Below are 22,987 nucleotides of genomic sequence, written 5' to 3'. Positions count from 1 at the left end.
AGAGGCAGAGACACAGCAGAGGGAGAAGCAGGCTCCTTGCAGGAAGCCCGATGTGGGACTTGGTCCCGGGACTCCAGGATTACGCCCTGGGCCGAAGGCAGGCGCCAAACCACTGAGCAACCCAGGGATCCCCGTACTCGTTCTCTTAAGGAAAAAAATAAAACATTTTAAAAAAGGTGCCTAATAAATGTTTGTTGAATGAATGAAGAACAAAACTTTGCTATATTTTGATCTGAAGTGAGTATCATGGGTCTGAAAAGGAGTGCATAAAGGCATTTCCTAGACACCTTATCTCCAGACAGCACTACCCTTAAATCTCTCATTCTAAAATAACTCCAAAAAGAAGGAGTCCCTAGGCTCCTCGGAGCCACACTCCTTAGTGTTCTACTCAGTAGGTACCTTCTCCCTCCTAAAGTAAGTATAATTAATATCTCTATTTACCCTGGAAAGATAATGTCCCAAGATCAATTGCTTAGGAAAGATTATTTATTCTGACTATTCATTAATGACAATGTTTGAATTTCATAGATTTGCAATTTCACACAAGGGGCACAGACGCTCTGAACCACTTCTTTTTTTTTTTTTTTTTTTTTTTTTTTTTTTAGTTTTTTTATTTATTTATGATAGTCACACAGAGAGAGAGAGAGAGGCAGAGACACAGGCAGAGGGAGAAGCAGGCTCCATGCACCGGGAGCCTGACGTGGGACTTGATCCCGGGTCTCCAGGATCGCGCCCTGGGCCAAAGGCAGGCACTAAACCGCTGCTCCACCCAGGGATCCCTCTGAACCACTTCTATGCCTAATAAAATACCTTCATTTATTAAAAATCTTAAAAAAAAAAAGACTTTAGTTATTTACTCATGAGAGAGAGAGAGAGAGAGAGAGAGAGGCAGAGAGGCAGAGAGGCAGAGACACAGGCAGAGGGAGAAGCAGGCTCCCTGTGGGGAACCTGATGCAAGACTTGATCCCAGGACCCCAGGATCATGACCTGAGCCAAAGGCAGACGCTCAACCACTGAGCCACCCAGGCGCCCCTAAAATACCTTTAGTAGAGACAAAGCCTTTACAAAACTGATTCTGAGAATAGCTGTATTAAACATACTTCAAGAACTTCATTGTGAAGGACAATGAGCAGTGTTAGGTTTCAAACATATAAACAAATAGAGCTAGCTCTGGCCTTGTCAATGACCTAAAAATGTCTTCTTTGTCCACAGATGGTGCCTCTTTCCAAACTTCTTTAATAGCTTTTTAACATATGGCGGTATTTTTTTTTTTTTTTTTTTTTTTTAATGCTGGATCACATTTAGGCCCATTATTCCACAAAATGGAGTGGGCAATCAGATTGTCTACACCAGAGGGCAGTGAGGATGCTCTAGTCCAATAGCTTTCAGAGAAGCAGCACTAGACCAGTGATCTGTCTAAATGCAGGATTTCCATTGGATTCCTGACTACTCAGACAGTTGCTCAGAAACTTTCTTTTAGATTAATGGGTTAGCACTTCCACTTCTAAGTGGAGACACATCTGAGGAATGCCACAGAAACAAGGGCTCAAAGGATGGGGATTCTCTTGAACCTTAGATGGAATCCATCCATGTGTACGGTGGGAGGGTGGGGTGCAGTCTGTGTAGTTGGAAAGAGCTCCCAGGTTATTACTGAACAACCTCTGGTCTGTAGCCTCATTCTCAGATTTTCCTAATGGGAAGAATCACCCAGGGTGCCTACTGAATAAACAGATTCTCAGGCCCTTTTCCATAATAATCCAATGTGGCGTTTCTGATTCTTAACGTGGGAATTTGGGGAATCACTGCTCTAGAGCAGCAGGTCCTCAAATCCAGCCTAATGGAAAAAGCATGTGACTGTCCTCCTGCGATCCTGATAGCTCAGCCATAACCATGTGGTCCCCTCGGGCAACTCAGATGCTACAAAGGAAAGCTGATCTTACTGGCAAGTTGCTGACTACTCCCCATCCTTCCTTAGCTTCCTTTGGTTTTCCTCCTCCCTCCCTGGCCACCCCTCAGCCTCTCCCAAGGACTAGCTTTGTTCCTTCTGTTCCTCAAATTGTTGTGCTTCTAAGGGTTCCACTCTTAACCCTCTTCTGTCTCTGCATACTTTCCCTGCGTCAGCTCAGCCACAGCCACTCTCTCTCTCTCTCTCTCTTTTTTTTTTTTAAGATTTTATTTATTTATTCATGAGAGACACAGAGAGAGAGAGGCACAGGCACAGGCAGAGGGAGAAGCAGGCTCCGTGCAGGGAGCCCGACGTGAGACTTGATCCCAGGTCTCTAGGATCACATCCTGGGCTGAAGGTGGCGCTTAAACTGCTGAGCCACCTGGGCTGCCCCATCTCAGCCACTCTCATAGTTAAAACTACTGACATGCTACTGACTTCTGTAGCTGCACTTCTGGCCCAGTTGTCTCCTGGCCTCTGAATCCATTTGTGTTAGACCAAACATATTCCATAGGCACCTCCAATGCCTTATGTCTGAAACAAATTCGTTGCCTCACTTCTCTGAAACTCCTTCCTTCTCTATTCGCTACCTAAGTGAACGGGAACACTACCTTTTTCAGTGGTCCATCCAGACTCTCCCCTTTCCTCACCCTATGGAGCAGGAAGTCCTATTGATTACTTCCTAAGCCCTGTCAAATTTATTCCCTACTTCACAGCTACTGAGCTTAGGCCTTCATCAGTTCCCACTGGGATTACTCCAACTATCTTTTTTTCTTTTTTGAAGACTATTTATTTATTCATGAGAAACACACAGAGAGAGGAAGAAGCAGGCTCCCTGTGAGGAGGGCCCTGCTCCCAGCGCCCTAGGATCATGATCTGAGTCAAAAGCAGATGCTCAACCACTGAGCCACCCAGGCACCCCTCCAACGATCTTTATAATGGTCTTTCTGTCCCTTAATATAGCTTCCCTTATAGCTTCCCTTCACTTAGTTATTCTGAGTCCCACCAGATTGACTTTTTATACAATGCAAATCTGAAAATTTTCCTCATCTATCCTCAGGATAAAGCCCAATCTTCTTAGCACCACCGTCTATCATCTGGCCCTGGCCAGCTCTCCAGACTCTGCATACCATGCCCCTACCTTGTACTTTACCCCTGTGCCTCTGAATCTGCTGCTCCCTCTATCCAGAATGTTCTTCTTCCCTGGCTAAGTCCTATTTATCCGTGAAGACTTAGATCAGCTGGAGGAGTCTACCAGTCTCCTTCTCAGTCTGACTTAGGTCTTCTAACAGGCTCCCCACAACACTCTGGCTAACCTTCCACAGAGCATCCTCGTGTAGTCAACTCAACAACAAACACACTGGGTGTCTATTATGGTTCAGCTACTGTGCTGTGCTGTGCTAGGTTCTGGGAATTTTGGTAAAGGGGACCAACTGCAAAAAGTATTTTCTAGTCTACCTTTCTCACTACACTGTAAATTCTGAAGGCAGCCAGCATCTGGTGCTGCCTTTTTTTTTTTTTAAATCTCTGTATTCCAAGCTCACAGCATATTGCTTCAGCTCTTGGCACTTAGCAGGAAGGAAAGAAGAGAAGGAAAAAACTGAAGTTGCCACACCTGGGGAAGAGATTAAGAGAGCTGAGATTCTAGTACTCAATTCTTTGAAGTGCAATTTTATGGAAAAAGGAATAGACTTATGTATTTATTTTTGTGGCCCAAGGGGCAAAACAGGATACATAGAAAAAAAAACAGTGTGCTGATGTATTTCAGACCAACAGAGAGAAGTGTCAACTCCCATGACAAGCTGCCTTATACTGCTGACTCAAGACTCAACCCATGCTCGAGCTCCTCCACAAAGCCTTCCTTGGAGTCTCCTGGGCGGGGAACAGTTCCTCTGCTAGATCCCCTCAGCTTGGTGCTGTGAGTGTTTTGCCATATTTTTTTTATTCACAGAGCCTTAATGCACAGTAAGGAGATGGTTAAAGGTTCAGGCTTTAGGATTCTTATTTTGTCACTTAATAGTTGCATAATGTTAGGCAAGTTAGTTACCTCTCCTGGTTCAATGAATACCTCTTTAAAATGGGACTATTACACTGAGGGGAGCACTTGACGGGATGAGCACTGGGTGATATGTTATATGTTGGCAAATTGAACTCCAACAAAAAAAATAAATAAATATCTGTGGGACAGAGAGAGCCCTTGAAAGACAAAAAAATAAATAAAATGGGACTAATAAAGAATATTAAAGCTTAAACGAATGTACTCAGCAGTATCTGACACAGTAAATGCTTATATCCACTACTATCCTGTTGGCCATCATCATGACTCGGTGAAGTTCTTCTGTTTCACAAAAAAGCTGAGGTATAAAGAGACTTCGTGTCAGGCCACAGAGCTGGACCCTTGGGCCAGGATTTTAGATATCTCAGATAGTATTTTTCTTCCAGGCTTAAAATTAAAAAAAAAAAAGTTTTCTCTCTGATTTTTCAATCATGCTGAAATAAGCTGACAGTAAAAGGAAGTACTTTCTTCTACAAGAGAATATAAATGTTCTTTATGAATTCCATCACTTCTTCCAAAGGAATTATCTTATCAATCAGGAGAGAAGCTCAGAACTCATAGAAGCTGTCCAGAACATTGCTCCTCATCCTTTTCACTGATTTCAAAGAAGATTATGGCATGACACCAATGTCACATTCTAAGCAACAATAACTCCAGCTAAATGTTGAGAAAGTGTGATGCTCAGGTGCATGACCAAACCAACACCCCTGGTCTCACAATTCACTGACCTCCACACACCAATGACTTCACTTTCATTCCTGAAACTCACTCACCTGGGTCTTGCAATTGCTTCTTCTAGTATTTGAAGCAAGAAATTCCACATCTTGATTATGAAACTTCCTATGTGTCTATCTCCCTCACTTCCTTCTTCTTCCTAATGATGCTTTTCCACCTCATTGAGCCTGCTAGTCCCTGGAGCCCTTCCCTATCATCCTGATCTACTGGGTCCCTCCTGGTGACACATTTTCACTGTCCATCCCAGTGTTCAGGCCCATGGGTCCGGTCCAATAACACCCTCAACCAACCACCCTGCCCCTCACCCCACCATTACTGTTCCCCAATCAACCTGCCTTCTCTGCTTTTCCAGACACATCCAGGATGATCCATCCACCATCCAGCCACCTGATTCCTCTGCTCCGGTTCCTGGGTGGCTGGGCTGTGTTGGAGAAAATCTCACACTTGCCTCCACTGGCACCATGACAAATTTACCAGCCAGGCCCTCCCTGCTCTTTAGCCTTTTCCCCCCATTCATTCCTGGTCAGTTCCCTCCTGTATTTCCTCATCTTCTCAAACTCCCTAAACCTGTCACAACCCTCTCTCTCATTCGTAGCAGATGACCTGCCAACTAACTGCCTTCGGGATTTCCTTTTTAGTTCTTTCTTTTAAAGATTCAGAAGTCCACGCATCTTAAAAGCGACCAGTGTAGGAGTGACAAGCACAGAACACAGCCCCTGAAGAATCACCCAGCCAGCCAGTCAGGCATACGAATAGTGGAGTCTCCCCTGATAAGAGAAAGCAGGCAAGGGGTGTTGGCTGGGAACAAGAGAACTGCTCTTCCCGCCTTTACTTTCTCACTGAATACATTCTGGAGGGTTTTTTATTTTGCCCTTGTCACTTCTATTCTTTGTCAGATAGCTGGTGCTGTGTGAGGTTGAATGGCATGCTAAGGTGGAAGAAAAAGATGATTACAGCAGGTGATTGAGCCCATGCCCAAGCAGATGACTTTTAATCCAGATGACTTTGTACTGCCTCCAAATGAGAAGGGATAGGGCAGTCGGTTTTCCTATGAGATTGGCTTGTGTGCATGCATGTGTATATGTATCTATTTCAGAGTCATACCAGGAGCCAACAAATACCTGTCCAAAGTGGCAGAAAGGTGCGAGAGTGACGCCTCCACTCTGCGTCATGGTTGCCAGGCCTCTTGATGACCTGGCCTCTGCTCGCTCATCCAGGTTCATTTCTCCCCCTCCCTCCCTGTGCCTTGCATTAAACTTAAGGAACTTCCTTCTGTTTCTCCCAGTGGACCATGCTCCCTTTCACCTCTGGACCTTTACATCTTCGTCTTGCTCATCCCTTGATGGCAGCTTAAACAGAACTTCTGGGGTGCCCTCCCTAGATAAGGCCAGGTGCCCCTGTTATGTGCTCTCATAGCAGAGCCCCCTGAACCTACCTCATCAAGGTACATGAATATTGCTAGTGTGTCTGTTTCCTCTTCTAGAACAGAAGCCCCAGGAAGGCAGAGATATCATCTGTCTTGCTCTCTATAGTATCCTCAAAGCTCAGGACCTACCTTCTCTAATATCTCTATACTGATCCCAAAAAAATCAAGGGTTTTAGATGTGGACAGAACACCACACAGAAGAAAGAAAGTCCCAGTGAAGATGAAGCCAGGTCTGAGAGGGAACCAGTCCTGACAAAAAGACCCAGAGTCAACTGCTACAGGTTTCACGATGCAGTGGCCCCAACTCTCAGCACAAGGTCCTAGATGAAGAGGCCAATGTCTCTGATAAAGTAGAAGCAACTGGTAAGAGGTGGCTCTTAAAGACCAAGGGGACTTGACGTCACAGGATGATGCAGGCAGGTGAACTCAGGTTCCTCTAAGTAACGAGGGCTTGTGTGCTCCAGCTCCTCATAGCTTCCAATGAGACTCTCAGACTCGGTTGCACCCACACAGAGGGTGCTGCTCTGGCCTGCACCCTCGGCCTGCTGTTCAGACTCCTGGCTCTAGTCTTCTGCTCTCTGATCTTATTATGGACATTCACCCGTCTTAACTCAGCTCACCCAGGACTTTCTTGGCACTCAGATTTTATCTGGCTAACTAGACCCAAGCCTGCATCCAGCCATGCCTCCAGTCCTGCTGGAATGGGCTGACTTCCCCAGCAGGCACCAAACAAAGCACTGGACTTTGTGGCAGGAAGAGAAAGTTGGATGGGAGAAGGGGGGAGGAGATGGGGGGGAAGGGCAAACAGAGAGGGTGCCTCATGGAAGCTATAGAGCTCAACCGAGCAAAGAACATTGCCACAGATTTGCTTTGCTCATTCTAGGCAAAATGCCCAACTGGCATGGTTTTCAGAAGAATTAAGCTGCCTTTTTGACTTAGAGGATAATCACAAGTTCCTGGAGGATAATACTGAGACGGGAACTGTCGGGAGAGACATTTGATCACACTCAGATCTGGTAGAGGAGTGGCAGTGGGATGTTGGTTATCTTGACATCCAGTTGTTTGGCACAAACTTCTGTGTACACTTCCTCAACCAGTACTTCTCAACTCGGGGTAGGGAAGATTCCAAATATATGGAGGTATAGGTCTCATCCCGGATCATAATCAGAATTTCTGGGGCATAGGATTGGGGCCCAGGCATCTGTATCCCCAGGTAACCCTGAGGCACTCCTTGTTGCTGTAAGCCATGACAAGATCTCTGCTCCTGTCAAGGTCAGTGTGTCTGCCCTGGCCAATGTGCTCACAAAGGAACAAGGCAGACAGGGCTGATAGAGGCATTTGGTGCCCGCCCTCCATGAATTGACCCACCTCAGTGGCCTGGCAAGCTGGTCAACTAGGATGAAGTGGCTAAGAAGAGGCTAATTTCTTGGAGCATGTAGGAATATTCTCAACTTCCTTTAAAAGGAAATCTCTTTATATAGTGTCTGTCTAGAAACTCCCAACCATTCACTGCACTTATTTCTCTGGGTAGCGCTCTTCTCTGTATGCTCCGTACTATAATAGGTGATCAACACGCGATTGCTAAGTGAATGAACAAGTGAGACCCCCTGCATTCGGGTGTGGGCTCTCTGCCTATGGGAGTGGCTGGCCCACTGAGGATGGAGGGATGGGGAAACTCAGCAGTTGGGAGATTCCTAGACTGCCATACTGCCCACTCACTGTGCCTGAGAGTCAAGAAGGAAACATTTTTCAGAACCAAGCCCTGAACCTCCACGGCATAAGTATGTCCTTAGACACCTAAATTCCTTACAACTAAAATACCATTATTATTTCCATTTAGGAATTGTTATCCAAATTAGCACTAAAAGGAAATGTCCACTTGTGTCCCATTACTGGTTGCTAAGTTTAAGATATTTTGGATACCACAGAGAATGGTCACAAATATCTGGGTGGATCTGAGAGGGTGGAGAAGAGGCCAGATTGTCTTTGGATGCTGAATATCATGCTGTGGAGGCCATGTGACAACAACAGTTCCGGCTTCAGATCAAGTATGTTTTTTTTTTGTTTTGTTTTTTTAAAGATTTTATTTATTTATTCATGAAAGATGGGGGGGGGGGAGAGAGAGAGAGAGAGAAAGAGAGGCAGAGAAACAGGCAGAAGGAGAAGCAGGCTCCATGCAGGGAGCTCAACGTGGGACTTGATCCTGGGTCTCCAGGATCATGCCCTGGGCTGAAGGAGGCGCTAAACCTCTGAGCCACCTGGGCTGCCCTCAAGTATGGTTTTATGAGTTCTGTGGAAGGAAGGCCTGGCCTTCTGAAGGAAGGCAGTATGATACAGTGCAAAGAGCACTGAACTGGGAGTCTGAAGGCCAGGATCCATTGCCAACTAGCTGAGTATCTCTACACAAACACCTCACCTCTGTAAGCTTCAGTGTTCTCATGCATCAAATGAGGGTAAGATACCTGCTCTCCCTACTTCAAGGGTTGTTGAAAGAATCAAACAGGAAGTGTATACATAGAATTCCTCTCTGTAAATTCTAATATGATGTATTTTGAGAAATAACCAGGATTTCCCTTGGGGACACTGTTTGCCTAGTGGTCCTTCCTTGCAGCTGATTTCTCTCACGTCCCTTCTTATTCCTCACTGATGCAGACTTCTCTTCTTTGCTTCATAAAACCTGCAGCTTTGACTCCGGTGGCCTAAGACTATACTGCCCCCTGCTCCTCTTTGTTCAGCCCTCACCCCATATCACACCTCTCCTTCCTCCAAGACTTTAGCTCCTGATTTCTGTCATAAGTCACAGTGACAATACTTCCAACAACCTGGCCCCTTAGTTCCTGCACCTTCTGACTTCTAGCATTCACCTCCTTTGCCTCTGCCACTCACGGCAACGGCCATTCCTTTGATATAATTGACAACTGCAAACACCATCACAATCTCAGTTACCAAATTATCTCACCACTGCTTATCTTTCTAGTACTACAACTCCAACAATCCTTTGACCCAACCAAGGTCTCTAATCCACTGATCCTGCCTACCTTGGGTCCTTCTCCTCCTACCATATGCAACTGTTTTATTTTATTTCATTTTTAAAGATAGATTTATTTATTTGAGAAGGGCAAGGGAGGGGGAGGGGGAGAAGGAGAGACAGTCACAAGCAGACTCTGCGCTTAGGACAGGGCCTGTCACAGGGCTCAATCTCATGACCTCGAGATCGTGACCTGAGCCAAAACCAAGAGTTGGATGCCTAACCAACCGAGCCACCCAGGTGCCCCTGGAATTGTTATACTCAATCTCTCACACACGTTAACTTCTACCCCACTCTCCCTTTGCTATACTCACCTGGTGAAATCAAAACCTTGTTAATCTGCCCACTCCCTGTCCCCATGTAGTTACTCGTAGTTGGGGAAAAAAAGCACACCGTGCTATCCAGTCTTACTTTAAAATTATGATCACTAACTGCAAATGGGCTTTTAATGCTGCCCTCTGATCACATTTTCTCAGACCATTTGCTTTCCCTCTCTCCTGGCCAGTAGCTTCTCATACCTTCTCCACCACTCCTGTGATTTCACCAGGTGAGTATAGCAAAGGGAGAGTGGGGTAGAAGTTAACGTGTGTGAGAGATTGAGTATAACAATTCCAGGGGCACCTGGGTGGCTCGGCAGGTTACGCGTCTGCCTTCGGCTCAGGTCATGATCCTGGGGTCCTCGGATCCAGCCCACTTTGGGCTCCCTGCTCAGTGGGGAGCCTGTTTCTCCTTCTCCCTCTGCCACTTCCTCCACTTGTACTCTCTCTCAAATAAATAAATAAAATATTTTTAATTTTTTTTTTTAACTTTTTACTTATTTTATGATAGGCACACAGTGAGAGAGAGAGGCAGAGACACAGGCAGAGGGAGAAGCAGGCTCCATGCACCGGGAGCCCGACGTGGGATTCGATCCCGGATATCCAGGACTGCGCCCTGGGCCAAAGGCAGGCGCCAAACCGCTGCGCCACCCAGGGATCCCTAAATAAAATATTTTTAAAAGAAATAAAGTCCTAGCGCTGTACCAACCCATCCACCTGCATCAGGGTACATATGCTCTCCCTGATGCCACCAAGGCCAATCGTCCGCCCATGTGCTAGACCCCATCTTCTCTTGTCATCATTATGCCCGTATTTCCTCTATTAAAAGAAAGAATGTCTTGACCCCACTTCCTTCTCTCGCTACCGTCCCATTTCTCTCTTTCCCTTAAAATTCCTTGAAAGAGATGTCTGGGTTTGCTGTCTACAGTTTCCTTCCTCTTTGAACCCAATCGTGGTGTTGCCCCACCTCTCTGCTGAAACTGCCCATCCAAAGTTAATGCCCTCCCTATCACTAAATCCCTTGGCCGTTTCTCAGTCATCTGACCTGACCTCTCAGCAAACTGAGTCACTTGGCTTTCAGGGTGCCACAGGCACCCAGTTTCCTCCCCTCTTTCTAGCTCCTAGTCTCTCTTGCTGACTCTTACACATGTCAAAAGCCTGTAACTGTTGAGACTCCAAGTTTACAAGCAAAGGCTTGGTCAGGCCAAGGATCAGAGCGGCTGGGGGAGTCCTAGTTTGCGCTCCTTCAGGTCCCTCCTTCCCTGTCTCCCTGCCTATCCTTGTTGCCCGGGTCTCAAGTGGGCTGGTGCCCGGGGCATCTACTCCCTGAACCAAAAGCTTTTCTTCCCTGGCTTTTGAGGTGTAATCCAGGGATGCAGGAGAAGTGGATACTGGCGTTGGGGACCTAAAACAACTGCCAGCTATAAAACACGACTGCCAATTATCAGCTTCTGCAGGCTCCACAGAACGAGCTTCCTAGGAGGTCACATGTTGCCTCTCGAATATACCGACTAACAGTCCAAAAGAACATGAGAAAATAGGAGAACCCGATGGCTTTTTGTGATTTCTTTTTTTTAAACCAAGATGTTAAACTCTGGCTCACCGAGAAAGAATATGAAGCGGGACGTGACTGCCACGGAGAGAAGTGAGGGTTCATTTAATTTGTTATTTTTCCTTTCTTTTTTGGTAAGGGCACCAGACAGCCTTCCCATTTGAGGACTGATAAGGATTTGCCTTGGGACGCTGAAAAAAATAAATAACTTTTCTCAATGTCACAAGGGAAAATGTGTTCTTCCTGGGAAATGGGAAAGGCATTAGTCAGGGTGAGGGCAGAAGGATCTACTCCCACAGGGGCTGGTTTGCCAGATTCAGTGGTGCGGCCGCCTCCCAGCGCCCAACGGGCCTTCTCCTTTCAGGCGGGGTTTAGCCTGACTCACAGCTCCAAAAGCCCCTACCTCCACTCAGCAAACAATGCCAGAAAAACATCTGCTACCCCTAACCCTCCACTTCCCAAAAGAAATGATTAAAAAGTTAAAGAAATACTTCCATATGGAAGAACCCTATCCCAACAGGTCACCACAAAGATACTTCAAACACAATAAAACAGGAAGAGCTAAAAAAAGCAGAGAAGTTCACAGAACCCACACAATCTTTTATAAGGGGGTGGGGGAGCCACCCTGGGTGACTTTACACAGTTCAGGACACCATTTGGCAGTTAAGTATGTCCCTAATCTGCTCAATTTGCTTATTATAGTAAAGGTTTAGGAAAATTTGAGACTGGTGGCCAAAAATACTGCAGTAATCTCTATTCCTAAAGCAAACTCACGACGTGAATTAAACTTCTTCAACTGAAATATTTCAAAGTGGAAATCCCTCCCCCCTCTATGTAGAGACTGGCCACAGGGAAGCCACGGTTGCTTAAAAGCAGAACCACTTCAGTGGACTTATGGTTATTCAGCCCACAAGTATTTATTGGGCGCCTAAGACAAGCCAGGTCCGGTACTAGTCACCAGGAAACAAAATTAAGCGTGACATTTAACCTACCTTTGAGGTGCTTACAACATAGAAAGGATACTGTTAGTTCTAAGTTAGAACTTGGACCTTCCATAGAAGGAGGGACAGAGGAGAAACAGCAGGGGGAGGCCACCCAGCAGAGAGTGCATGCTTTGGAGTCACACAAATCTGGCTGCTTCATTTTTAATTTGCTACAGAGGTGCTACATGGAACAAGGCACTCGCTAAGCCTATGGTTTCCTCAATTATAAAATGGGGATGGAGGGATCTCCCTTGCATAAGAATGAACAGAAATACACATGTATTCCAGCAATTGTTGATACTAGGAAGACTTTTTTCATCTCTAAAGCCCTGTGAAATGCTGAAAGACTTCAGCTAAGAACCCTGTAGATATTTAAAGCCTGAGGAGAGGGAATGGATAGAAAATGACCTTGAGGGAAGGAGAGAAAATGAGAAAAAGGAACCCTCCCCCCCAAAAAAAGTTCCTCTGGTATTCAGTTTAGGTGGACTAGAAATAGTGATTTTCTTTGGAGAGTAACAAAACCAGAGGCAGTTCACACGGAGTTTCGCAAATCAGAGGCCAAGGGAAGCCTGTCAGGAACTTGGCAGGATGGTGATGGGAGCTTTTTCTTGCTCCAGGGGGAAGACCTGGGGCTGAGGGGACTGGGTAAGGCTGAGCCTCCCATCCAGGAGGCCGCAAGCTGACTTCTTTGGCTACCTCCCTTGGGCCTTAAATTGCTTCCTGAGGCTAGGACCTGGCTAATGGTTTATTTACAACAGGAAGAAGCAATTACCTTGGAGAACACGGAGTCATATACCCCACCATTAGCCAGGAACACCGCACTCTCTACCAATAACCTCCAAAGATATATGAACCAGTGACTGCCCCCACTTAAAGACACGGCCACCCCTCTCCTCCCTACTCCATCCTGGTGAGGTGGTTTTAAACACAGTGTGAGAAAGGGAGCCTGAGTTGAGCTTTGAATTAGGAAAGTATAGTTATTTTTGGTTCTGCTGCTGCCTTTTCTCTGTGACGCTGGGCCTTTTTCATGAGACCCCTGTCCACTGTGGGCAAAATGATGTGACGTATTCATGCCCCAAAACTACCTTCCCCAAAAGAATGCTATGAGCAACATTAAAACAAACAAAAAGTAGGTAGAAGAAAACTTCTTGTGGGTGAGTGAAACAGAGTTTTAGTACAAAGTACTCAGGCCTGGGAGTGTGGGGAAGCCAGACTTGGAACACACACGGTGTACTTCCAAACTCAAAAGCCAGATTATCCGTTAGGGAAAAATTGGCAAGGCTGCTGCCAGGGAAGCTGTGTGTGTGTGTGTGTGTGTGTGGCATAGGTGGGTAAAATTTCTAGAAAGACCTACAGAGAATGGGAGCTGGAAGCTCTTTATGGGAGGAGGCTGACAAAGACAATGGGAAAGAAGCCTAAGGAAATGCAGGCTGTCTGTTCTGATATTTAATATCCAAGAACCAAAGGCAGAAGAGGTGCAAAAAGCTTAATAGTATTTGTAGTTCAAATTAAAGTGTTCAAAGCCCCGTTATAGAGCAGGGTAATGTATGCAATGACATCTGGGACTGTAATCAGCAAAGCGCTTTCAAGAGCTGCCAAAGCAAACAGCCAAATAACAAATCCACTTTACAGATCATCAATCTGGTCCTGGACTTGCCAAGGTAAATAGTACAAGGCTGAAGTTTGCTTTGCAAACCAGGGAGCTGGGAGTTTAGCAAGGCCTTGATCCAGAGCAGCACCGTTGGGGCAGGGCCTCTGGAGCTTCACTTGAATCAGGAACGTTGACAAGCCCTGCCTCTGAGCAGAGCAAGGGGAGGAGGCCCCCTGGAGCGGGGTCTGAGGACCGTTGTCAATCTGGCGGGCTGCCACAGCTGCCAGGCCTGGCGGTGACCTCTCAAGTGCCCACTCTCTAGCCGGAGTCTCCGGAGTCTCCCCACTCTGGCCAGACTGGAGTTAGTGGGCTTCTGAGAAAAAAAAAAAAAAAAAACAAACCAAAAAACAAAAAACCAGCCCAAAAGTTGATTTTTTTTTTCCTCTCCTTTTCCCAGTCACTATGAAGGGCCATGAATTCTCAATGCAATTATTTGTTTAATGTCTGTTTTCCCTCACAGACTGGGCCAAGAGCTTCCTGTCTGCTGGGGCTTCTCACTGTGGCATCCTAGGGCCCACTTCAGGGTCTCATCCACAGGAGGCCCCAGTAATTATGTGGTGGTAGCTGAGGGGGCAAATGAGTGAGGACTACCAAGTACTGAGAACCTAGACTGGGCAAGGATGCTTGTCTAGGTACATGGTTTAACCTTAACAAGAGCTTTATCAGGTATTATTCTATCCCCCCATTTTCTAGGCAAGGACACAGACCTAGAAGGCAAAGAGTCATTTAATTTGACTTCCTTCACTGTGTCAGTATTAATTAGCAAAAGTTACACGGCTATTCAGATGGTCCCTACACCTTGCATCTTTGCATTTCTCATTGTGTGGGATTCAGAGAAGCCACTAAAGAAACACCTGTTAAACGCCTGGCAAAGGCTACCAAAGCCTACTCGGTTTATTTCTTAGTATGGATGTAGGGCAAGAATAGCTGTTTTGGGTGACAGCAAGAGAAGAGGTATTTCCAAAAAATCAGGTGCCCTGACTGAGGGCATACTGTCAATCAGCCGTGGACAGCAGGACTCAGCATGCTAGGCCAAAGGGAATGTGCCCCTCTCCACCTCTGGGAGGAATTTGCTGCTCTGAATTTACAGAGCATACACAGGAAAAGGGGACCTCCCAAAGGGAGGTTTGCCTATACTGACTTGGTGAGAAAAAGGAACCAGCTGAAAATAATATACACCTACAAGACAGCAGCGATGAGTCTGAGGAGGAACTCCGTGGCCTGTTCTTTTTTTTTTTTTTTTAAAGATTTTATTTATTTACTCATAAGAGAGAGAGAGAGAGGCAGAGACAGGCAGAGGGAGAAGCAGGCTCCATGCAGGGAGCCTGACGTGGGACTCGACCCGGCCGGGTCTCCAGGGTCAGGCCCTGGGCTGAAGGCGGCTCTAAACCGCTGAGCCACCCCCTGCACTTGCCTGGTAAATAGCCACCCCACCAAGGGCTATCCTTGGCCAATTCTATGACAGTGCTGGGGTCATTCGAGTTTCATTCTTTTACTGTCTTTTTTTTTTTTTAATTAATTATTTTTTAGTAATCTCCACATCCAATATGGGGCTCGAACTCATGACCCCGAGATCAAGAGCTGCGTGCTCTACCAACTAAACTGTGAGGCACCCCTCGAGCTTTATTTTTTTTTTTTAAAGATTTTATTTATTTACTCATGAGAGACAGAAAGAGGCAGAGACACAGGCAAAGGGAGAAACAGGTTCCCTGCAGTGAGCCTGATGCAGGACTTGATCCCAGGACCCCAGGATCATGACCTGAGCCAAAGGCAGATGCTTAACCACTGAGACACCCAAGTGCCCCTAGAGCTTTATTCTTCAGTGAGCTCTTGCACTGGATGCAGGCTCTGGTTCTTTCTACCAGACACCAACTTCCACTCAGGAAGCCCAGAGTGCAGTAGAGGTTTCAGCCTCGGGAATTGGTGCTAAGTCCCATACATGGGTCAGGCATTTACTGGGCACTTACTACTTGCTGTTATGAGTTGTCCCTATGACACTTAGTTTTCAAAAATTACAATTCTATATTCTTTGTAGCACCTTTGCTCTCTATAACCTGTTATGTATAAGGCATTGGCTCGATGCTTGAATACATTCTACATTATCCTTACAATAAAACTCTGTAACATAGGCTTTATCATCCCATTTTATAGATAAGGAAATTGAGGCTCAGGGATATCACATTACTTGCCCTAAGTCATCTAGCTCACCTGTGTCTCCCACATGCTTTTCTGTGACTTCTAAGTAATGATCCCCACATTCTCTTTGCCTCAACAGTCTTCAATGCAGATAGCTTTCACAGAAGCTGAGAAGCACTTTGTTGATGCTCCTATTTATTGTACCATGATCATCTGTTTATACATCTGTCTGCCCTGCTAGATTCTGAACATCTGGGGGGCAGAGAGATTGTATCTGATTACCTTTCTGAATCTCTAGTGCCTGGGGTCCTATAATCTGCATCTTGGGGGCTCATCAAATCATATATTGAGTTACTATAAATGAATGAATGAATGAATGCACGTATACATACATTCTGTCCTCATCTCTCAATCAGGGAGATAAAGGACCAGAAAGGTTTAGGAACTGAACAAAGCTGTATAGTTCGTCTCATGGACAAAAGCTCAGGAGGAAGGAAGGGCTGGCATACCTGCACAGTATGCGTGGGACTGGCCAGGGCTGGGGGTGACAGGGAGTGGGCTGAGAGGAAGGTAGGCTGCTGGTGACAAGGAGGCAGATGCCCATCTGTCTCACGAAATGCCTCCATTTTTATCCTGGGCCTGGCTTGAGGTCAGGGTCAACTATTACCTGATGGGAACTGGTACCTTCTGAAGATAACAGGTAGAGATTAGTGGTCGGGCATAAACCCCTCTGAAGATAGAGCTTTGCCAAGAGCAGCAGCCACAGCAGCAGTGACCAACAGAGTCTGAGGGGCTGGCGCCCGCCCCCCCCCCCCCAAGCCCCATGCCCTGGCTGCCCCTGTTCCCCTCACAGAGATTTTATTCCTAGGCTTCCACAGGCTGTCCCCAACCCGTGCCCACCAAGGTCCAGAGACAGGTGTGAGGTGGCACCAGGGAGCCAGGAAGAGCCTGAGAAAGCTCCCTGATGGGGTTTTCTCTAGATGAGATGTGGGGCTGCAGGGATAGGAGTTTGGGGAGTGCAGTGCTTTAGAAAGGGCACGGAGCATGGAGTCAGGAAGCCAGGACGCAGCCCTGGTGCTCTCTCTGCCTCTAAGTTGCAACACACCTTCTCTGAGCCTTGGGGAGAATAATTCCTACTTCATGGGGTGGTTGTGAGGATGAATGAATTTGAAAAAACTTTGTAAAATTATAACATACTCTTTGCATGAGTTTTCTTTTTCTGCTGTGGGGTTATTCTCCCTCCTTTCAATCTATAGCCATAAACTCCATCGATCAATTTATTTGCTCTCGCAAACATGGTGAGCAAGGGCTCCATCCTGCTGGGGAAGAAAGCTCATCTCTAGCATGGTGAAAGGAGGGGAGGAGGGGGCCCCTGGGTGGCTCAGTGGTTTAGCGCCTGCCTCTGGCCCAGGGCTTGATCCTGGAGTCCTGGGATCGAGTCCCACATCAGGCTCCCTGCATGGAGCCTGCTTCTCTCTCTGCATATGTCTTTGCCTCTCTCTCTCTCTCTCTGTGTCTCTCATGAATAAATAAATAAAATCTTTAAAATAAAGAAAAGAAAGGAGGGGAGGAGAGGATGCTGGAAGTCAGAGCAAGAAGTTCAAGGCCTAGAGCACTCTCTAACCAAGAATCACGTGCCTCTTGGCTAAGGCTGGACATGTCTTAGGTCCACTGTCCCAGTAAGACTCTGTTCCAGGTGGGTCACCAGGCAGTAGTTGTTCAAATAATGCCATCTTCTCATGCCCCACTGAACTCCAAAAAGCAGCCCACGTGGGTGTCTCAAAGGCCTAAAGGGGGCTACGCTCTTCAGAGAGCCATCCAACGGCCTAGCTCCAGAGCCTGGTGGGCTGGGAAGAACTCTCTGAATTTGTTTGAGGCAGCCTCACCCTACTCACAGGAGGTCGGGATGTACATGCCAAACCAGGGACACATATGGAGAAGATTAGTCCGACGTGCAAAAGAGACAGGTCAGCATAGGATGATACATGGAAAAAGCCAGTTTGGTATAAACCAAAAAAGTACACCACCCAAAGCCATCACAGGTTCAATTACAGGCAGATAGAGGTCTTGTCAGGACCGACGGTGAGCTGAGGGTTTGCAAGGGGACTCACTTTAGGCCAGCAAGTACAAGCTGTGCACCTGTTCTGCGTTGAGCACACCGATTAGCCATAGCAGATGGAAATGACAGACATGTGTCCTTTGTTCATGGTCATCTTGACAAGCATTCCCCTTTCACCTTCCCTAACTCCTAGGGGTGGGCTGTAAGGAGGGTTACATCATTTGGACTTTTCCTTTCTGCCGAGGTGGGCAGGACGCGTACTCTAGAAGAAAGGAAGGGGGGCATCTGGCTGCTTTCCAACCCTCCCTCCCTCCTAAGGACACTTCTGAAGCTCTAGTGTTCAGACCCTGTCAGAAACTCAATCATGGAACAGGATGTCCTGGAGCGAAAACAAGCCAATGGGGCTTGCCACGTTCCCGGCACCAGTGTCTGAACAAGCGCTGCAAACTTCAAATAAAGTCAGTGCCCACAGCTAACCTGCTGTGAATTGTCACTTCTGCAGGAGCTCCTTGGGCAGTTCTGCCTCGCTTTGTGCCTGCCCCCTCCACACACCGCCCCCCCCCCCCACGGCGGTCACCCAACTCCGAACACACGCTCGTCGTGCTTCCCCAACATTTACTATATTCATTTGTAAGTATCTCCTTGACTCTGCAGTCCCATTGCCTCTCCAAATACATTTTGGGGTGCCTAGAGGGAGAGAAGATATCTATCCATCAGTTTACCATCATCCGCTCTGTCCTTCTCCAGGGACATGCCCACCCCAAACATGAAGACCTACAGATCCAACTCAATGGCTATGGAGTCAACATCTTGGCATCTTCGTGGAAACTCAACAGGCCTGAGCCTCCTTCTCCACATGACTGGCAACCTTCACCGAATGAAGCAAAAAGGGCAAAGTAAGTCAGAAACCTGAGGGGCACCCCTACCATCCCCTCCTCTCCCACCCTCCCATACTGATGCCATCACAAAGTCCTGATGGCTGTACTTCCTAAATATCATCTGCATCTGTCCGCTGCTATTATCGATCCCAGCCTAATCCATACCATCACTTCCTATTAGACAGCAGCCTGCTTCCAGAATGATCTTTCCGGAACTCAAATAGGACCTACTACTCTCTGCTGTAAACATACTTCCCATCTTTTAGGAAAAGACTGAGATCCTTCATGTGAACAGCAAGGCCCCACAGCCCGGCCCCATGCTGTTCTCCCCTCTGGACACCGAGCTCCAGCCACACAGGCCGTCTTTCACCTTGACCACACTCCTCACCTTCCTCACTCCTGCATCCTTTGCTGACTTAGCTCCTCCCTTAGGGCTTAGTTGAAATGTGACTTCCGCAGTGAAACTTGCTTTTATCTGCTCTCAGACCACGTGGAACTTCTCCTCTATGACACTTCACACAATTTATAATTACGTTTACTAGTGATTTGCAATTACTTTTACTTGTAATTTATAATTACAATTACTTATTTGATTTGTGTCTTTTTTCTTCGCTGGACCACAGACTTCACAAGCTCCACTGTGTCCATGCTTAGTGCATTTGATGGTACACATAGTAGCATTTCAGAGATATTTGATGGATGTCGAACTAATGAATGGAGGGTTCTTGGTAATAAATGACAACATGATTTTTCAGTTTTTTTCTGTCAGAGTTTCCTTGCTCTATATTTTACCAGATTTAATCAGATGCTGTGAGTTTTTTGGTGGGAGAGGCATGACTGGTTCCCACATGACAGTCCCTAGGGACCACCCTCTACTGTTTATCCTGCCAAAGATATCAGGAGAAATGGAGACACTCTTTTCAAAAACACCTCCTAAAAGAGCCCCTGCTTTGTAGAGTTGACCCATCTCTTTCTTGCTGGTCAAGCCTGTTACTCCTGGAATCCAGCCAGTCATTTTTTGAAAAAGAACCCCTGTCACTTTAAGATTTTAGTCCCTTGCCTGGGCCATATATCAATGTTCCTTGCTGCAGTGGCTATGCTGCCTGCTGTTCAAATTTGTCCAATTAGACACAGCCCCACAGGGTGGAATTTAGTGTGAAATGTGCCTGCCACTGACCAAGAATGAACTGGTGTGTAGCCCTGCTGCTCTACAAAGTCCTTGGGGAGAGCCAGCGTGGGTCTTCCCAGGAATGGCTCACCACCCTCTGGGTAGTGCCCAGTGCCCAGGGCAGAGGGTCACCCTTTCCACCCTTGTGAGGCCTGAGAACCAGGCAGAGCAGAGCAGGGTGAGGTTGCCTGAGTGCATGTGAGGCTAGGCGGAGGCTGAGAGTCAGCCCCCACAGACATGAAAAGGTCAGGGCGCTGTCTGTATGGCCGAGAGTTCCTTACCATGGTCTCTATTTGGCCCAGAAACCAGAATTCTTTCACGCCCTGGATGTGACTGTGCTGGGCCTATGGCTTATACTGTGGTCCATGGAGACAGAGTCGAACATTCAAGAGCCTCCAACCAATAACTCAGCTGTGATGGGTACTTCTAAGGCATAGGCAAAGTGCCTAGAGGGAGGGGGAACAAGGTGCCCTAGTGGAAAGGGGCTTTAAGATAAGACTTTTCTTTTTAAAGGATTTGTTTATTTGAGAGAACAGAGGGGAGGGGCAGAGGGAGAGGGAGAGAGAGAGCCCTAAGCAGACACTGCTGATCACAGAGCCTGGAGTGGGGCTCGATCCCACGACCCCAAAATCACGACCCGAGCTGAAACCAAGAGTTGGATACTCAACTGACCAAGCCACCCATGTGCCCTTAAGATAAGAATTTTTAACAAAAGAGCTCTTTTGCAATAGAACTTATTTTTTTTTTTAGAACTTATTTTTTAATGTGTTTTGTTTTTTCTCCTCAACAAGCTCAAACTTCTAAAAACTTATGTCATTCTTAGAACATTAGACTTTTAACTACGGAGAGACTTTAGAGATCATCTAAACTACACTCTTATTTTATAAACCAGGAAAATGAGATGAGGGGAAGGAAAAGACTTAGCCAAGGCCATATAACCGGTCACTAGCACGGTTGGCAGCCAGGCTGCTGACTCCAAGCCCAGCTCTGACCTTTACTATCTGATACTGCTTTCATTTCTAGGCTCCTCATACTTATACTTTATCTACAGATATACTAGAGTCAGGATATACTAGAATTGAGATTATTTAAATATATATTTTATTTTTTGTTAAAGATTTTATTTATTTATTTGAGAGAGAAAGAGGGAGAGAGTGGGGCTGAGAGGCAGAAAGAGACAGAGAATCCTAAGCAGGCTCCACACCATCATGGAGTCCAACACGGCACTCCATCCCACAACCCTGGGATCATGACCTGAGCTGAAACCAAGAGTCAGACACCTAACTGACTGAGCCACCCAGGTGCCCCTAAATATAAATTTAAATAAAAATATTTAATCCCAGTTCTAGTTTTCTCTGTCTGATCAATACACACAGCAACTGTGGGCTTTGGTTTACATCATATGTACAAGGAAGGAGGTTGGGCTGGAAGTATTCTAGATCCTTTTCATTTCTCATTCATTCATTCATTCATTCATTCATTCACTGAACATTTATTGAGGGCTGGCATGCGTCAGGTCCTAGGGATATGCAGATACAGAAAGGAGGGGTCGTCAGCCCATTGCAAGAGAGGACCACAGGATGCCCTGGTGTGCTAAGTGCTCCAGCAGAGGTGTATGCAGTTCCCTGGGAACATAGAGGAAGGAGGCCCTCGCTGAAGAAGTGTGAGGATTCCAGTTGAAAACTAAGGTGTACATGATAAAAAGACCCCCAAACACTTTGCAGACACTCACAGTTCTAGTCTTGTCTCCCAACCAAGCTTTGATGGTGAGTTACCATTTTTCTCTGGGAGGAATGTACAAATGAGAAGGGAAAAGGTAGGGAAAAAGCAGAAAGAAAGGGCCAACAAACCCACAGAGGGACCAAGGGGCCAAAGGATAAGTGAGGGCCGCCTGCTTCTGCTGGATAGCTTACAAGCAGTGGAGCACAGCAGATGGGCTGCCTGCTTCCTGGGGACTGGACACCTCAGTGATGAATAGCCTCTGAATCCTCGGAGGGAAGTGGGGTCTACTAAGGAAACACAGACCCACCTTTTGACCGAGACGCCATATGGAGGAAGGAACTGGGGACCTTGGTCACCAATACTCTCCCCAGATTCATCTCCCCTGCACACCCTCAAGTTTATAATTTTGAGAACATCTAAGCTATTTCTTAAAGCCCTTTTTTACATTATCAGTTATTTTTCTCTTCCAAACCAATCCTCCAAGGTAGGAAGGATTCATTTTATAGCTTCATTTTACAGAGCAGAAAACCCAAGGCAGCTTTAGGCCACTCCAGTGACTCCACAGCTCTCACAGGGATGTCATAGCAGAACCCGGAACCCAGAGCTAGAACTCCTGTTAGCCGATCTCTTACTGCATTACTTATTTCTATGTTGTGGCTGAGTGTTCCACATATATTCATATTAGCCAGTGAGGTTTAGGAGGAAAAAAATAATCAGAATGGGTTATAAATGATTCTTTTCCCCTGGGGAAGTTTGGGCTCTAGACAAAAGTCTTCTCATCTTTAAAAGACTCCCTTTTGTGAAATGAACAATCTGGCCCGTGGTCATCAGCTGTCTAAAAGACCGCTGGCTTACAGCGAATTTCCCCATGTGATGCTAAGTCCATGTGACTATTATCCTTTTTCTTCTTTTTCTTTTTTTAAAATCAACTGCTTAGCAGCTCAATCAAATTAATTGTGGTGCTTTCAAAAGGCATCAAAATAGCCACAACTCTCCCTGAAAAGAAGGAAGGCGCCTTGTTTTCAGGAAAAGATGTAAAGTCCTCACTCTAGGGTACTCAAACAGATATTCATTCCATGACAAATCCCCCCTTTCTCCCAGAACCTTTTTTTTTTTTTTTTAAGAGAGACTTAAAAATATCAACACCAATAATGAGACTATACTCTCAGCTTACTTCTGGCCAAATTTTATTTTCAGCTTGGAGTAACTGGGAGTTCTTTATGGTCAAGGACAAAAAAAAAAAAAAAAAAAAAAAAAAAAAAGGCGGGGGTGGGGTGGGGAGAGAGAGAGAGAAAGAGAGACAGAGAGAGAGAGAGAGGCTGGAAAAACCT

The 22,987-nt window shown here is 46.3% G+C and overlaps 2 protein-coding genes across 23 annotated transcripts in view; one reads left to right on the top strand and one right to left on the bottom strand.

Moving 5' to 3' along the window:
- Positions 1–22,987, bottom strand: part of BCAS3 (BCAS3 microtubule associated cell migration factor) — a 591,271-nt gene that overhangs the window by 38,754 nt on the left and 529,530 nt on the right. The window lies entirely within an intron of this gene.
- The window catches only part of LOC144286196 (uncharacterized), a 99,756-nt gene that overhangs the window by 46,233 nt on the left and 30,536 nt on the right, over positions 1–22,987 (top strand). For 4 of the 15 annotated variants that reach the window (XR_013354275.1, XR_013354268.1, XR_013354276.1 and 1 more), the window contains 3 exons: positions 3,714–3,863; positions 18,636–18,784; positions 18,952–19,520. Coding sequence is in view for 5 of the 15 variants with exons in the window: in XM_077852368.1 (XP_077708494.1) it covers positions 3,714–3,863; positions 18,636–18,784 (299 nt within the window). In the remaining 10 variants the exon portion in view is untranslated. Of the gene's footprint in view, positions 1–3,695; positions 3,864–8,090; positions 8,211–10,018; positions 11,153–18,635; positions 18,785–18,951; positions 19,521–22,987 lie in introns of those variants that run through there. The other 11 variants (XR_013354277.1, XR_013354272.1, XM_077852368.1 and 8 more) reach the window with 8 other exon arrangements.

Source organism: Canis aureus, chromosome 16, assembly GCF_053574225.1.
Source record: "Canis aureus isolate CA01 chromosome 16, VMU_Caureus_v.1.0, whole genome shotgun sequence".
In the NCBI taxonomy this organism is placed as follows: domain Eukaryota; kingdom Metazoa; phylum Chordata; class Mammalia; order Carnivora; family Canidae; genus Canis; species Canis aureus.
This window is presented reverse-complemented; position numbering and strand designations above follow the sequence as displayed.